At 42.9% G+C, this 16,855-nt stretch overlaps 1 protein-coding gene across 1 annotated transcript in view; it reads right to left on the bottom strand.

The window, feature by feature from the left end:
- Window positions 1–16,855, bottom strand: part of LOC115079484 (mucin-2-like) — a 98,651-nt gene that overhangs the window by 73,188 nt on the left and 8,608 nt on the right. The window contains 4 exon segments of the mRNA XM_029583108.1: window positions 1,128–1,193; window positions 4,322–4,387; window positions 10,873–10,938; window positions 15,954–16,019. Coding sequence (XP_029438968.1) covers window positions 1,128–1,193; window positions 4,322–4,387; window positions 10,873–10,938; window positions 15,954–16,019 — 264 coding nt within the window.

The raw sequence follows: 16,855 nt of genomic DNA, 5'->3' as shown, positions 1-16,855 counted from the left end.
ATTTGAACACTCATCCAACAAGTCCTGCCTGATATGTAAGTGTACCTGTCTCAAAGAGCTATGGAACACACACAAAGGTGATATCATTAATTCCTGGGCCGAGAAGGCCTCCCATCAAGCACATAGAAAGAACCCACACAGCTGGGACAAAGGAGAGGGGAACGAGAAGTGTGAAGACAGCCCCAGTAAGAAATTCTTTTATGGCCCTAGGGGAAAAAGCAGGCCTCTGGAAAAAGGGTTACATATATGAACTAGGATTTCAAGCTCTACAGATGCCTGAAAAATTCCAGCTGCTTTGAATATGAAAATGTAATCCTTCGATGAAGACTTCACTTGCCAGTCTTATTTGTAGAGAACGTTCTCTTAGTTGCTCTGATGGGGGAATTTTTTTTTATTTAAATCAGGTGTTGTATATACAATATACAGCAAAACTGTAGAATTCATTGTAGAAAAACGAAACACAAATTCCCTTTCATACAAGGATGTCAGAAAATCACAAACAGTTCATAGAAGTGCCTATCGTTAGGGAGGGCAATTTTCACAAGCCATTTACCCATGTAAATGATTAACTTAAAACTGTCCAGCCAACATGTGATAGAGATGGCTGCGTTGTTCCATATTTACCTGCATTTCATGGAGATGTTCCCTGGGTGAGGTTATGCCAGGGGAGTCAACAACAAACAGAGCTTGGCATTTTCAAATCTATACTCTTTTTTTCCTGCTAAACTACCCACAGAGAACCAGGTTCAAATCTCTGTGGGTAGCTTTTCCTTGGGAAACGTTAATAGGGAACATATGTTAACACTTGCCCGGTGAGACTGGTGCACATTTTGCGGACTCCGCAACTGCCAACTAGGTTTGAAATTTGCCATCTCTTGAGTAGGCCCAGCTAGGACTGTGATTAAGGCCCAGCAATAATTCACAGAGGCCCTTTGCTGATTTTTTGTAACTCAGATTCCATTAACAACTGACACCATCAATGCATCTACTTCCAAAGCTTTAGTTTCTGTCTTTCTATTTCTACAAAAACATTTCCTAACAGACCATTGTCATAAGAATACTCTCTCAACATATATAAAACTGCTATCTGCCAAAATCTTTTGACATAAAATACAATAGTTGGGTACCTTGTTGCTGCCCAGACTCTTGAGACCCTTGCTCTCTGCTTTCTGACTGCTGCGAGTCTGATTGGACTGTGAAGAGATCAAAATGGATCATAAGGTGTAAATTGGGCTTTTACCCTCTGATGCAGAGCAGGTGGAAAAGCAATTCTAATCAAAAAGTGATTTTAGCTAAATTAATATGAGCAGTACGCCTTAGAACAATCCAAGGATCCTTTTTTTTTTTATAAGTTGACCCTTACCACAGGCATCTTGGTTCAAAAGACGAAAGGTTGAACATTCGTTACATGAACAAGACTATAAGGCAGGCCTTCCCAAACTGTGAGTTAGGAACCCAAATGAGGTCACAAAATCTTCAGCTGGGGTCACAAGTACCTCAAACAGCAGTAATCTTCAGGCGCCAGCAGCATTAATAGTGGAAGTCAGTGGCCTTTTGGACCAACAAATGCTCACAGGCACTGCGTTGCATTAGTTTTTGTATCTGAGTTTGCATGAAAAGGGGGAAACCTCCACTGCTCATTTCTCATCATCCATCATTGATCCTACCCAAGAGAAAAATGTTGCCCCTCTTATCAGCCTGTTCTCTCTTCCTATCAGTTGTCATCCACATTTGGCCCAGGACCCAAAAGAAAAGGCGCTGAAAATTACCACAGGGATGTTTGGAGGGGAAGCCTTTTGAATGAAAGGATCAGATGCAGGAGGAGTCTGAGGGTTGCATCAGGTCTAAAGTGAAAGCTGTTGAATGACAGAAGATGGACTGGGAAATTTTAAGAGAGGAGCTGAAGGAGGTGAGAAGAGTTGGAGGTGAGACTGGAAAGAGAGGGAGGATGGGAGTTGAAAGAGAGAAGGGAAGGGATGACAGGATCAGTTGGATATAAGAAGGACTTGGAGTGAGAGGATCAGCTGGGGTGATACGAAAATGGCTTGAGAGCATAACAGAGAAGATAGTATGGGAAGGTGAGGGCCTGGAGGAATGTTATAGGGGGCCAGGAGTTAAGATGGGGCCAGTTGAGGTGGGGGAGGAGGTAAAGAGAGGACATTATTTGGTAGGGTTTGAGGTTGGGAGAAAAGATTAACTGTAGTTTGTGGAAACTGGGATAGGGGATCACTGGAGTAGGGAGATGGTGTAAGTGAAGTAATTGCTGGTGATGGATTGTTGGAGATGATTGGCCATCCTCTGGTGTCATGTGAATTTTCCAGATTCTAAAATGTTGTCACATTTGCAAAAGGTTTCAGAAGCCCTGTTATAAGGTACGATTGAGACTACAGACCACAGCCCCATGTGGGAAGTTACTAACTTGAGGATATTGCACAAGAGCTTCCCAAACATTTTTCCAATGTTACCCTATTTTCGCACTTGAAAATTCACATGACCCCAGAGATGGCCAAATTAGCAGCGATACAATCCATCTCCAAAAATCACTCCACTCATAACATCCTCCATTCTACAGGTAATCTCCTAATCAGCCTCCACAATCTGCAGTCAATCTTTTCTCACAAATTAACGCCTCCAAAGAATTTCCTCTCTTAACCTTCTCTTCCACTTCAGCAGACTACCTCTCAGGGTCTGCTCCCCCTTTTACCTACTCCCTGCCCCTCACCTTCCCAACAAATCCTCCCCCTCAACTTCTCCAGCCATTTTTGTTTCACCACAGGTTATCCTCTAACCCTCAACCAATCCTATCTATCCTCACTCCTCAATTTCATCCTCCATGCCCTCCTTCTCCCTCCCAAGTCTCCCCTCCTCCCCTCAACTCTTCTCACATCCCCATAGCAACTCTCTTATATCTGTCAGTTAAACATCTGTCTTTTACTCGCCATCTAATCCTCAAACCCCTTCTTCATCTGATCCTTCCCTTCAAACGGCCTCCCCTCCAAACTCCCCCTGACAAGGGTCAGCGCATTTCTTCTTCGGACCCTGGGTCAAAGGTGAATGACAACTGATGGGAAGTGAGAACAAGCTGATAACAGGAGCAACATTTTTCTGTTTGGTAGATTCAATGATGGATGATGAGAGAGGAGCAGTGGAAGTATCTCCTGGCCCATGCAAACTCGCATAGAACACTAATGCAAGGGCAGTGCCTTTGAGCTCTTGTTTCAAAGACCCGACTATAACTTCCACTATTAATGCTGCTGGCACCAAAGGATTACTTATGTTGGAGGCACTTGTGACCTCAGCTGAAGATTTTGTAATTTTGGGTTCTTGACCCATAGTTCGGGGAATCTTTTACTGCACTATGTTGGTATTATTAATAGCAACTTTGGATCAGGTGACCCACAGCAGTCTTATTAGCCTGCAGGTATTTATATGTGAATTAGAATTTCCAGCTCTACAGCTGCTTGAAAAATACCAGCTGATATGAATATGAGAATTTAATCCATGAATGAAGACTTCATTTGCCAGTCTGATTTGTAGAGGACGTTCTCCCAGTTGCTCTATAGAGAATTTTTTAAAATTAAATCAGGTGCTATTTATACAATATACAGCAAAACTTCAGAATTCATTGTCAAGAAACAAAACACAAATTCCTATTCATGCAAGGATTTCGGAAAATCACAAACAGTTCATGGAAGGGCCTATGCCTAGGTAGGGCAATTTTCAAAATCCATTTACCCATCCACATGACTAACTTAAAACTGTCCAGCCTGTATCTGATAGACATAGCTGCGTGCCACAATGTGCCTCTGTTTACCTACATTTCATGGAGGTATTCCCGGGACGAGGTTATGCCAGGGGAGTCAACATCACACAGAGTTTGGCATTTTTAAACCTACACACCTTTTTTTCCCACTAAATTATCCACAGAGAAATAGGTTCAAATCTCTGTGGGTAGTGTTTCTTTGGGAAATGCTCTTAGGGAACATATGTTCACTCTTTCCCGTTGAGAACTGTTGCGCACTTTGCGGACTCTGCAACTGCCAACTCAAGTTTGAAATTTGCCGTCCCTTGAGTCAGCCCAGCCAGGACTGTGATTAAGGCCCAGCAATAATTCACAGAGGCCCTTTGCTGATTTTTCTGTAACTCAGATTCCATTAACAACTGACACCATCAATGCATCTACTTCCAAAGCTTTAGTTTCTGTCTTTCCATTTCTACAAATACATTTCCTAACAGACCATTGTCATAAGAATACTCTCTCAACATATATAAAACTGCTATCTGCCAAAATCTTTTGACATAAAATTCAAATGTTGGTTACCTTGTTGCTGCCCAGACTCTTGTGACTCTTGCTTTCTGCTATTTGACTGCTGCGAGTCTGATTGGACTGTGAAGAGATCAAAACGGATCATAAGGTGTAAATGGGGCTTTTACCCTCTGATGCAGAGCAGGCGGAAAAGCAATTCTAATCAAAAAGTGATTTTAGCTGAATTAATATGAGCAGTACGCCTTAGAAAATCCAAGGATCCTTTTTTTTTTTTTTAATACGTTGACCCTTATCACAGGCATCTTGGTTCAAAAGACAAAAGGCTGTACATTCATGACATGAACAAGATTATAAGGCAGGCCTTCCCAAACTGTGAGTTAGGAACCCAAATGAGGTCACAAAATCTTCATCTGGGGTCACAAGTACCTCAAACAGCAGTAATCTTCAGGCGCCAGCAGCATTAATAGTGGAAGTCAGTATGGGTATGGGGCCTTTGAACCAACAAGTGCTCACACGCACTGCATTGCATTAGTTTTTGTATCTGAGTTTGCATGAAAAGGGGGAAATCTACACTGCTCGTCTCTGATCATCCATCATTGATCCTACCCAAGAGAAAAATGTTGCCCCTCTTATCAGCCTGTCCTCTCTTCCTATCAGTTGTCATCCACATTTGGCCCAGGACCCAAAAGAAAAGGTGCTGAAAATTACCACAGGGATGTTTGGAGGGGAGGTCTTTTGAATGAAAGGATCAGATGCAGGAGGAGTCTGAGGGTTGCATCAGGTCTAGAGTGAAAGCTGTTGAATGACAGAAGATGGACTGGGAGATTTTAAGAGAGGAGCTGAAGGAGGAGAGAAGAGTTGGAGGTGAGACTGGGAAGAGAGGGAGGATGGGAGTTGAAAGAGAGAAGGGAAGAGATGACAGGGTGAGAGGATCAGCTGGGGGTGATATGAAAATGGCGCTTGAGAGCATAAGAGAGAGAATAGAATGGGAAGGTGAGGGCCTGGAGGAATGTAAAAGGGGGGCAGGAGTTGAAATGGGGCCAGTTGAAGTGGGGGAGGAGGTAAAGAGAGAACATTATTTGGTAGGGTTGAAGGTTGGGAGAAAGATTAACTGCAGTTTGTGGAAACTGGGATAGGGGATCACTGGAGTAGGGAGAGGGTATAAGTGAAGTGATTACTGGTGATGGAATGTTGGAGATGATTGGCCATCCTCTGGTGTCATGTGAATTTTCCAGGTACTAAAATGTTGTCACATTGGCAAAAGGGTTCGGAAGCCCTGTTATAAGGTATGATTGAGACTACAGACCACAGCCCCATGTGGGAAGTCACTAACTTCCTGAGTATTTCTTTTTCTGTTAGCAGCTTTGTGATATTGCACAAGAGCTTCCAAATGTTTTTCCAGTGTTACCCTATTCTAGTACTTGAAAATTCACATGACCGAAGAGGATGGCCAAATCAGCAGCGATACACTCCATCTCCAAAAATCACTCCACTCATACACTCCTCCTTACTGCAGATGGTCTCTTACTCAGCCTCCACACTCTGCAGTCAAACTTTTCTCAAATTCTAACCCCTCCAAAGAATTTCCTCTCTTAACCTTCTCTTCCACTTCAGCAGACTCCCTCTCAGCCTCTGCTCCCCCTTTTACATACTCCCCCGCCCCTCACCTTCCCAACAAATCCTGCCCCTCAGCCTCTCCAGCCATTTTTTAATCACCACAGCTTATCCTCTAACCCTCAATAAATCCTATCTATCCTTAATCCTCAATTTCATCCTCCATGCCCTCCTTCTCCCTCCCAAGTCTGCCCTCCTCCCCTCAACTCTTCTCACAGCCCCATAGCTCCCCTCTTATATCTGTCAAACATCTGTCTTTTACTCTCCATCTAATCCTCAAAACCCTTCTTCATCTGATCTTTCCCTTCAAACGGCCTCCCCTCCAAACTCCCCTTGACAAGGGTCAGCACATTCTCTTTGGGAACTTGGGTCAAATTGGATGACAACTGATAGGAAGCGAGAACAGGCTGATAACAGGAGCAACATTTTTCTCTTCAGTAGATTCAATGGTGGCCCATGCAAACTCACATAGAAAAACTAATGCAAGGGAAGTGTCTGTGAGCACTTGTTTCAGAAGCCCGACCGTAACTTCCACTATTAATGCTGCTGGCACCTAAAGATTACTGCTGTTGGAGGCACTTGTGACCCCAGCTGAAGATTTTGTAACTTTGGGTTCTTGACCCACAGTTCGGGAAACCCTTTACTACACTATGTTGGTATTATTGCTAGCAATTTTGGATCAGGTGACCCACAGCAGCTTATTAGTCTGCAGGTATTTATATATGAATTAGTATTTCCAGCTCTACAGCTGCCTGAAAAATTCCAGTTGATATGAATATGAGAATTTAATCCATGAATGAAGTCTTCATTTGCCAGTCTGATTTGTTGAGGATGTTCTCCCAGTTTCTCTGTGGAGAATTTTTTAAAATTAAATCAGGTGCTATTTATACAATATACAGCAAACCTTAAGAATTAATGGTCAAGAAACAAAACACAAATTCCTTTTTATGCAAGGATTTCGGAAAATCACAAACAGTTCATGGAAGGGCCTATGCCTAGGTAGGGCATTTTTCGAAATCCATTTACCCCTGCAAATGACTAACTTAAAACTGTCCAGCCTGTATCTGGTAGAGATAGCTGTGTTGCCATAATGTGCCCATGTTTACCTACATTTCATAGAGGTGTTCCCGGGGCAAGGTTATGCCAGGAGAGACAACACCACATAGATTTTGGCATTTTTAAACCTACACGCCTTTTTTTCCCACTAAATTATCCACAGAGAAACAGGTTCAAATCTCTGTGGGTAGCTTTTCCTTGGGAAATGCTCTTAGGGAACATTTTTTCCCTCCAAATAACTTCCTTTCTTAGGGAACATAAGAGGGCCTTTCCCTAAACTTTGTTATATTAAAGCGTACAAATAAATAAATAATAATGTTCACTCTTTCCCGTTGAGTACTGGTGCACACTTTGTGCACTCTGCAACTGCCAAATCAAGTTTGAAATTTGCCATCTCTTGAGTAGGCCCAGTTAGGACTGTGATTAAGGCCCAGCAATAATTCACAGAGTGCCTTTGCTGATTTTTCTGTAACTCAGATTCCATTAACGACTGACACCATCAATGCATCTACTTCCAAAGCTTTGGTTTCTGTCTTTCCATTTCTACAAATACATTTCCTAACAGTCCATTGTCATAAGAATTCTCTCTCAACATATATAAAACTGCTATCTGCCAAAATCTTTTGACATAAAATACAATAGTTGGGTACCTTGTTGCTGCCCAGACTCTTGAGACCCTTGCTCTCTGCTTTCTGACTGCTGCGAGTCTGATTGGACTGTGAAGAGATCAAAATGGATCATAAGGTGTAAATTGGGCTTTTACCCTCTGATGCAGAGCAGGTGGAAAAGCAATTCTAATCAAAAAGTGATTTTAGCTAAATTAATATGAGCAGTACGCCTTAGAACAATCCAAGGATCCTTTTTTTTTTTATAAGTTGACCCTTACCACAGGCATCTTGGTTCAAAAGACGAAAGGTTGAACATTCGTTACATGAACAAGACTATAAGGCAGGCCTTCCCAAACTGTGAGTTAGGAACCCAAATGAGGTCACAAAATCTTCAGCTGGGGTCACAAGTACCTCAAACAGCAGTAATCTTCAGGCGCCAGCAGCATTAATAGTGGAAGTCAGTGGCCTTTTGGACCAACAAATGCTCACAGGCACTGCGTTGCATTAGTTTTTGTATCTGAGTTTGCATGAAAAGGGGGAAACCTCCACTGCTCATTTCTCATCATCCATCATTGATCCTACCCAAGAGAAAAATGTTGCCCCTCTTATCAGCCTGTTCTCTCTTCCTATCAGTTGTCATCCACATTTGGCCCAGGACCCAAAAGAAAAGGCGCTGAAAATTACCACAGGGATGTTTGGAGGGGAAGCCTTTTGAATGAAAGGATCAGATGCAGGAGGAGTCTGAGGGTTGCATCAGGTCTAAAGTGAAAGCTGTTGAATGACAGAAGATGGACTGGGAAATTTTAAGAGAGGAGCTGAAGGAGGTGAGAAGAGTTGGAGGTGAGACTGGAAAGAGAGGGAGGATGGGAGTTGAAAGAGAGAAGGGAAGGGATGACAGGATCAGTTGGATATAAGAAGGACTTGGAGTGAGAGGATCAGCTGGGGTGATACGAAAATGGCTTGAGAGCATAACAGAGAAGATAGTATGGGAAGGTGAGGGCCTGGAGGAATGTTATAGGGGGCCAGGAGTTAAGATGGGGCCAGTTGAGGTGGGGGAGGAGGTAAAGAGAGGACATTATTTGGTAGGGTTTGAGGTTGGGAGAAAAGATTAACTGTAGTTTGTGGAAACTGGGATAGGGGATCACTGGAGTAGGGAGATGGTGTAAGTGAAGTAATTGCTGGTGATGGATTGTTGGAGATGATTGGCCATCCTCTGGTGTCATGTGAATTTTCCAGATTCTAAAATGTTGTCACATTTGCAAAAGGTTTCAGAAGCCCTGTTATAAGGTACGATTGAGACTACAGACCACAGCCCCATGTGGGAAGTTACTAACTTGAGGATATTGCACAAGAGCTTCCCAAACATTTTTCCAATGTTACCCTATTTTCGCACTTGAAAATTCACATGACCCCAGAGATGGCCAAATTAGCAGCGATACAATCCATCTCCAAAAATCACTCCACTCATAACATCCTCCATTCTACAGGTAATCTCCTAATCAGCCTCCACAATCTGCAGTCAATCTTTTCTCACAAATTAACGCCTCCAAAGAATTTCCTCTCTTAACCTTCTCTTCCACTTCAGCAGACTACCTCTCAGGGTCTGCTCCCCCTTTTACCTACTCCCTGCCCCTCACCTTCCCAACAAATCCTCCCCCTCAACTTCTCCAGCCATTTTTGTTTCACCACAGGTTATCCTCTAACCCTCAACCAATCCTATCTATCCTCACTCCTCAATTTCATCCTCCATGCCCTCCTTCTCCCTCCCAAGTCTCCCCTCCTCCCCTCAACTCTTCTCACATCCCCATAGCAACTCTCTTATATCTGTCAGTTAAACATCTGTCTTTTACTCGCCATCTAATCCTCAAACCCCTTCTTCATCTGATCCTTCCCTTCAAACGGCCTCCCCTCCAAACTCCCCCTGACAAGGGTCAGCGCATTTCTTCTTCGGACCCTGGGTCAAAGGTGAATGACAACTGATGGGAAGTGAGAACAAGCTGATAACAGGAGCAACATTTTTCTGTTTGGTAGATTCAATGATGGATGATGAGAGAGGAGCAGTGGAAGTATCTCCTGGCCCATGCAAACTCGCATAGAACACTAATGCAAGGGCAGTGCCTTTGAGCTCTTGTTTCAAAGACCCGACTATAACTTCCACTATTAATGCTGCTGGCACCAAAGGATTACTTATGTTGGAGGCACTTGTGACCTCAGCTGAAGATTTTGTAATTTTGGGTTCTTGACCCATAGTTCGGGGAATCTTTTACTGCACTATGTTGGTATTATTAATAGCAACTTTGGATCAGGTGACCCACAGCAGTCTTATTAGCCTGCAGGTATTTATATGTGAATTAGAATTTCCAGCTCTACAGCTGCTTGAAAAATACCAGCTGATATGAATATGAGAATTTAATCCATGAATGAAGACTTCATTTGCCAGTCTGATTTGTAGAGGACGTTCTCCCAGTTGCTCTATAGAGAATTTTTTAAAATTAAATCAGGTGCTATTTATACAATATACAGCAAAACTTCAGAATTCATTGTCAAGAAACAAAACACAAATTCCTATTCATGCAAGGATTTCGGAAAATCACAAACAGTTCATGGAAGGGCCAATGCCTAGGTAGGGCAATTTTCAAAATCCATTTACCCATCCACATGACTAACTTAAAACTGTCCAGCCTGTATGATAGACATAGCTGCGTGCCACAATGTGCCTCTGTTTACCTACATTTCATGGAGGTATTCCCGGGACGAGGTTATGCCAGGGGAGTCAACACCACACAGAGTTTGGCATTTTTAAACCTACACGCCTTTTTTTCCCACTAAATTATCCACAGAGAAACAGGTTCAAATCTCTGTGGGTAGCTTTTCCTTGGGAAATGCTCTTAGGGAACATTTTTTCCCTCCAAATAGCTTCCTTTCTTAGGGAACATAAGAGGGCCTTTCCCTAAACTTTGTTATATTAAAGCGTACAAATAAATAAATAATAATGTTCACTCTTTCCCGTTGAGTACTGGTGCACACTTTGTGCACTCTGCAACTGCCAAATCAAGTTTGAAATTTGCCATCTCTTGAGTAGGCCCAGTTAGGACTGTGATTAAGGCCCAGCAATAATTCACAGAGTGCCTTTGCTGATTTTTCTGTAACTCAGATTCCATTAACGACTGACACCATCAATGCATCTACTTCCAAAGCTTTGGTTTCTGTCTTTCCATTTCTACAAATACATTTCCTAACAGACCATTGTCATAAGAATTCTCTCTCAACATATATAAAACTGCTATCTGCCAAAATCTTTTGACATAAAATTCAAAAGTTGGGTACCTTGTTGCTGCCCAGACTCTTGTGACTCTTCCTCTCTGCTATTTGACTGCTGCGAGTCTGATTGGACTGTGAAGAGATCAAAAAGGATCATGAGGTGTAAATTGGGCTTTTACTCTCTGATAATCCAGAGCAGGCGGAATAGCAATTCTCATTAAAAAGTGATTTTAGCTGAATTAATATGAGCAGTACGCCTTAGAAAAATCCAAGGATCCTTTTTTTTATAAGCTGACCCTTACCACAGCCATCTTGGTTCAAAAGACGAAAGGTTGTACATTCATGATATGAACAAGATTATAAGGCAGGCCTTCCCAAACTGTGAGTTAGGAACCCAAATGATGTTTATTATTATTATTATTTATAGTTTTTTATATACTGCGGCACGTATTGCACAACACCTTGGTTTACAGCAAACAGTAATTCAGCCACAGGCTTTACAATAAACATAAGTGGAAAAAGCAAAACGCTTATTTAACACTAAAACTAGGAGTATAAATATCAAATACATATGTGTAACAATGATAATTGAAATAATTAACTTAAAGTCTGTCCTGTAGGGAGATATTTCTAGGGAATAAAACTGGTAGGGAAAGGGGGAATCATGGGGGGGGGGGAGGGAGTCAGGGGGGGAAGGAAAAGGCAGGGTAAGTTGGAGGAATCAGGAGGAGGTTGAGCAGCGAAGTATGTAATTTGCATGAGTCCCATCCTTCAATGGAAGGCTTTTCTAAACAGCCATGTTTTTAGGTTATGTTTAAATTTTCGGCGGCAAGGTTCATGGCGCAGTTCCGCGGGCATACTGTTCCACATTTTGGTTCCTGCTATGATGAGCAAGCGTTCTTTAGTGGATGCATGTTTAGTTAATTTAGGAGAAGGGATCGGCAGTCTGGCCTGATGTTGGGATCTGATTGGACGGTTTGTTTTTTTGAAATACAGGTGCTCAGAGAACCATTGCATGTTTTGGTTATAGATGGCCTTATGTATCAGCGTAATAGATTTGTATATGATCCTGGATGCTACGGGTAGCCAGTGAAGGGATTGAAGCGCAGGAGTGATGTGATCGTGGCGGTGCGTGTTGGTGATGATGCGTGCCGCTGCATTTTGTAGCATTTGTAATGGTTGCAATGTGTTTTTTGGTAGGCCTAATAGCAATGCATTGCAGTAGTCAAGCTTTGATAGAATTGTAGCTTGTAGTACTGTGCGGAAGTCGTGTGGGTGTAATAGAGGTTTGATACGCTTTAGCGTGTGTAGCTTAAAAAAATCCGTTTTTTACAGTGTCAGCGATGAATTTTTTAAACGTAAAATTGTTGTCTATGATAACGCCAAGGCTGCGGACTTGTTGTGCAGTAGGAGGGCAGCCTTGGGGTAGGACTGTTGTATTCAGTGTGGAGTTGTTTGCAGGTGATATGATGAGAAGTTTAGTCTTGTTGATATTGATAGCCAGAAAGTTGTCGGTGAGAAGTTTTTTTATTTCAGTGAGGGCCACATTCCAAGTGTTCAGGGCATTTGAGAGAGAGTTGTTGATAGGTATGAGAATCTGCACATCATCTGCGAAAATGAAGTGTTGAAAACCCAGTTTTGATAGTAGTCGGCATAGTGGTGTGAGATAAATATTAAACAGCATTGACAAAAGTGCAGATCCTTGGGGTACTCCTTGTGTGAGGCTTCTAGGTTTAGATTCACATCGTCCACTTTTAACACTGTAAGTCCTATTGCTCAGGTAGGATTGGAACCAGAGTAGTGCTGTGCCGGTGATACCTATTTCAGTGAGGCGTGTGATGAGTGTGTTGTGATTTCCAGTGTCAAAGGCAGCAGATATATCTAGAAGGGCGAGTATGTATGTGTGGCCAGAGTCTAGGGCTTTTAAGAGTGATTCTGATAGTGATAGGAGGAGCGTTTCTGTGCTGTGGTGATTTTTGAATCCATATTGTGATGGGAAGAGTAATTGATGTTCGTCTAGGTATTCGGTGAGTTGTTTATTGATGATTCTTTCCTTTATTTTGGATAGGAAGGGGAGGTTCGAAACTGGCCGATAGTTCGCTGGGTCAGAGGTGTCTAGGTTTGATTTTTTAAGAGTCGGTTTTATGATGGCATGTTTGAGTTGAGAAGGAACTGTGCCCAGTGTGATCAATTTGTTGAGGATCTTTGCTATGGGTTTCCCTATGGTGGTGCGGAAAGAGAGAAGTGTTTTAGTGGGCATAGTGTCTGCGGGGTGTAGAGCTGGTTTAATTTCACAAAATCTGTGAAATGTCACAAAATCTTCAGCTGGGGTCACAGGTACCTCAAACAGCAGTAATCTTCAGGTGCCAGCAACATTAATAGTGGAAGTCAGTATGGGGCCTTTGAACCAACAAGTGCTCACAGGCACTGCATTGCATTAGTTTTTGTATCTGAGTTTGCATGGGTTAGGGGAGACTTCCACTGCTCGTCTCTCATCATCCATCATTGATCCTACCCAAGAGAAAAATGTTGCCCCTGTTATCTGCCTGTCCTCTCTTCCTATCAGTTTTCATCTACCATTTGCCTGAGACTCAAAGGAAAATACTCTGACCCATGCCAGGGGGATGCTTAGAGGTGAGGCCGTTTGAAGGGAAGGATCACGTGCAGGATGGTTTTGAGGGTTGGATCATGTCTTGAGTGAAAGCTGTTGAATGATAGAAGATGGACCGGGAGATTTTAAGAGAGGAGCTGGAGGAGGTGACTATTGTTTGGGAGGAGGTGGGACTGGGAAGAAAGGGAGGATGGGAGTTGAAAGAGAGGAGGGAAGGGATGATAGGATCAGTCTGTTATTAGAAGGGCTTGGGGGTGAAATTATAATTTGGGGTGATACGAAAATGGCTTGAGAGGGCAAGAGAAAGAATAGAATGGTAAGGTGAGAGCCTGAGGGAATGTAAAAGAGGGCAGGGGATCAGAGGGGGCCTGCTAGAGTGTGGGATGAGGTAAAAAGAGGACATTATTTGGAAGGGTTAGATGTTGGGATAAAAAATTAACTGTAGAGTGTGGAGATTGGGATAGCGTGGATTGCCCCCCTCCCAATATGGCCATCCTCTGGTGTCATGTGAATTTTCAAGTACTAAAATGGGGTTAAATTGGCAAAGGCTTTCGTAAGCCCTGAGGTATGGATGAGACTACAGAGCACAGCTCCACATGGGAACTGACTAACAAGGATTTCTTTTTGTGTTAGTAACTTTGTGATATTACACCTGGGTTTACCAAACATTTTTCCAATGTTACTCCATTTTAGCACTTTAAAATTCACATGACCCCAAAGGATGGCCAAATTAGCAGGAATGCAATCCATCACCAAAAATCAGTCCACTCATACTCTCCCCATTTTCGAAGTGATCCCCTATCGTGGCCTCCACAATCTGCAGTCAAATTTTCCCTCCAAATAACTTCCTTTCTTAAGCTCTTCTCCCACTTCAACAGACTCCCTTTCAACCTCTGTCCCCTTTTACATACTCCCAGCCCCTCACCTTCCCAACCTATCCTCTCCTTCACCCTCTCCAGCAATTTTCATATCACCCCAGCTTATCCTCTCACCCCAAGCCTTTCTTAAAACTCCAACTGATCCTATTATCCCCTCACTCCTCACTTTCATTCCCCATTCCCTCTTTCTCCCTGCCCAGCCTCACCTCCTCCCCTCAACTCTTCTCACATCCCCCTAGCTCCTCTCTTACAACTCCTAGTCAATTGTCTGTCATGCATCCTCTTTTGCTTTCCACCTGATTTAATCCTCAAACCCCTCTTGCATCTGATCCTTCCCTTCAAATGGCCTCCCATCCAAACTTCCCCCTGCCAAGGGTCAGCGCATTTTTATTTGGGATCCTGTGCCAAGGGTGGATGACAACTGATGGGAAGAGAAAACAAGCTGATAACAGGGGCAACATTTTTCTCTTCGGTAGATTCAATGGTGGATCATGAGAGAGGAGCAGTGGAAGTCTCCCCCGGCCCTTGCAAACTCACATAGAAAAACTAATGCAAGGGCAGTGCCTGTGAGCTCTTGTTTCAAAGGCCCGACCATAACTTCCACTATTAATGCTGCTGGCACCTAAAGATTACTGCTGTTGGAGGCACTTGTGACCCCAGCTGAAGATTTTGTAATCCCATTTGGGTTCCTGACCCACAGTTTGGGAAACCCTTTATTACACTAAGTTGGTATTATTGCTAACAACTTTGGATCAGGTGACCCACAACAGGCTAATTAGACTGCAGGTATTTATATATGAATTAGGATTTACATCTCAATAGTTGCCTGAAACGTTCCAGCTGATATGAATATGAGAATTTAATCCATGAATGAAGACTTTATTTGCCAGTCTGATTTGTAGAGGACATTCTCCCAGTTGCTCTCATGTGCAAATTTTTAAAAATTAAATCAGGTGCTATGTATACAGTATGCAGAAAAACTTCAGAATTCATTGTAGAGAAACAAAACACAAATTACCGGTACCTTTGATGCATGGATTTCAGAAAATCACAAACAGTTCATGGAAGAGCTTATGCCAAGGGAGGGCAATTTTCAAAAACCATTTACCCGTGCAAATCATTAATTTAAAACTGTCCAGCCTGTGTCTGGTAGAGATAGCTGTGTTGTTCCATATTTACCTGCATTTCATGGAGGTGTTTCCAGGGCGAGGTTATGACAGGGGAGACACGAACACATGGAGTTTGGCATTTTCAAACTTACATGCCTTTTTTTCCCACAAAACTACCCACAGAGAAATAGGTTCAAATCTCTGTGGATAGCTTTTCCTTGAGAAATGTTCATAGGGAACATATGTTCACACTTTCCCACTTTTAATCCTGAGCTGCAACTACCAGCTCAGGTTTGAAATTTGCCATCTTTGGAGTTGGCCGAGCTAGGACTGTGATTAAGGGACCAGTCTCCAGTCTACTCCAGCTATTGCTCCTCTGAACAGCAGAAAGTCATGACCTCAGAGGACGACCATATTAGCAGGGATACAATGCATCTCCAACACTCCGTCCACTCACACCCTCCCCATTCCCCAGGGGAACCCCTATCCCGACCTCCACACTTGCAGTCAGTCCTTGGGAGAACCCCCTCCAGAGGACTCCTCTCTTACCTTGTTGCTGCGGAACCTTTTGAGACTCTTGCCCTGCGCCTTTCTTCTGCTGCACTTGACTCGACTCTGATTGGATTGTGAAGAGATCAAAAAGGAACATTAGGAGTAAACTGGGCTTTACCCCTCTGAGTATTCCAGAGCAGGTGAAATAGCAGGGCCACATTCAGCAATTTTAAGACCTAGTTCTTCAATATATAAATGAGAACTTTCTATTATGTACGCCCTTCAAAATCTGACAAGGTGCCCTTTTAACCGGGCTAATTGAACCCTCTTTCGACGAGTTCTTTTTCTAAAATGGCAGGATTCTTTGCAGGTTCTGGTTGCTTTTAATAGAGCAACATAAGACACATACACAGTTGTCTCAATGACGTAGGGAAAGTGCTGTGTGCTGCCATGTAGGAGTCTCGGAGGCAGTATTAACAGACCCTGGGGGTGCGGTGGGAAGGAGTCCTACTTATTCTACAACAGCAACACCTACAGGCTGTCTCAAGGGTGCACTTGTATCTGCTTCCAGAGCAAATTACTTTCTGCTGCTCAGCCAGAGGACTGTCACTACAATAACTGTGCTGGAAGGGTGGAGTTAATATCTAACATCTACCAAAAAAAAGGTTTCTGCAAAAGAAAGCTCATTTGCATAGCCACAGGAAGGTTAGTTCCAACTAGACTGAAAGTCTAAAGGAGCAGAAGAAGGTTAATAGGCCAAAAATAAATAATTTTCTGCAGATGATATTGTATTAGAGCTTTTTAATCCATATATGTCCTTGCTCCAGATCTGTGGGCATGTTTGAAGGAGGTTTTCAAAGCTCATGCATAATATCACGTTAGAATAATTTTGATGTTGCTCCAGTAAACCAGTGCTTTCCAAGCAGTGTGACATGGCACAGTGGTGTGCATTCAAACTT

Source organism: Rhinatrema bivittatum, chromosome 17 (assembly GCF_901001135.1).
Source record: "Rhinatrema bivittatum chromosome 17, aRhiBiv1.1, whole genome shotgun sequence".
In the NCBI taxonomy this organism is placed as follows: domain Eukaryota; kingdom Metazoa; phylum Chordata; class Amphibia; order Gymnophiona; family Rhinatrematidae; genus Rhinatrema; species Rhinatrema bivittatum.
This window is presented reverse-complemented; position numbering and strand designations above follow the sequence as displayed.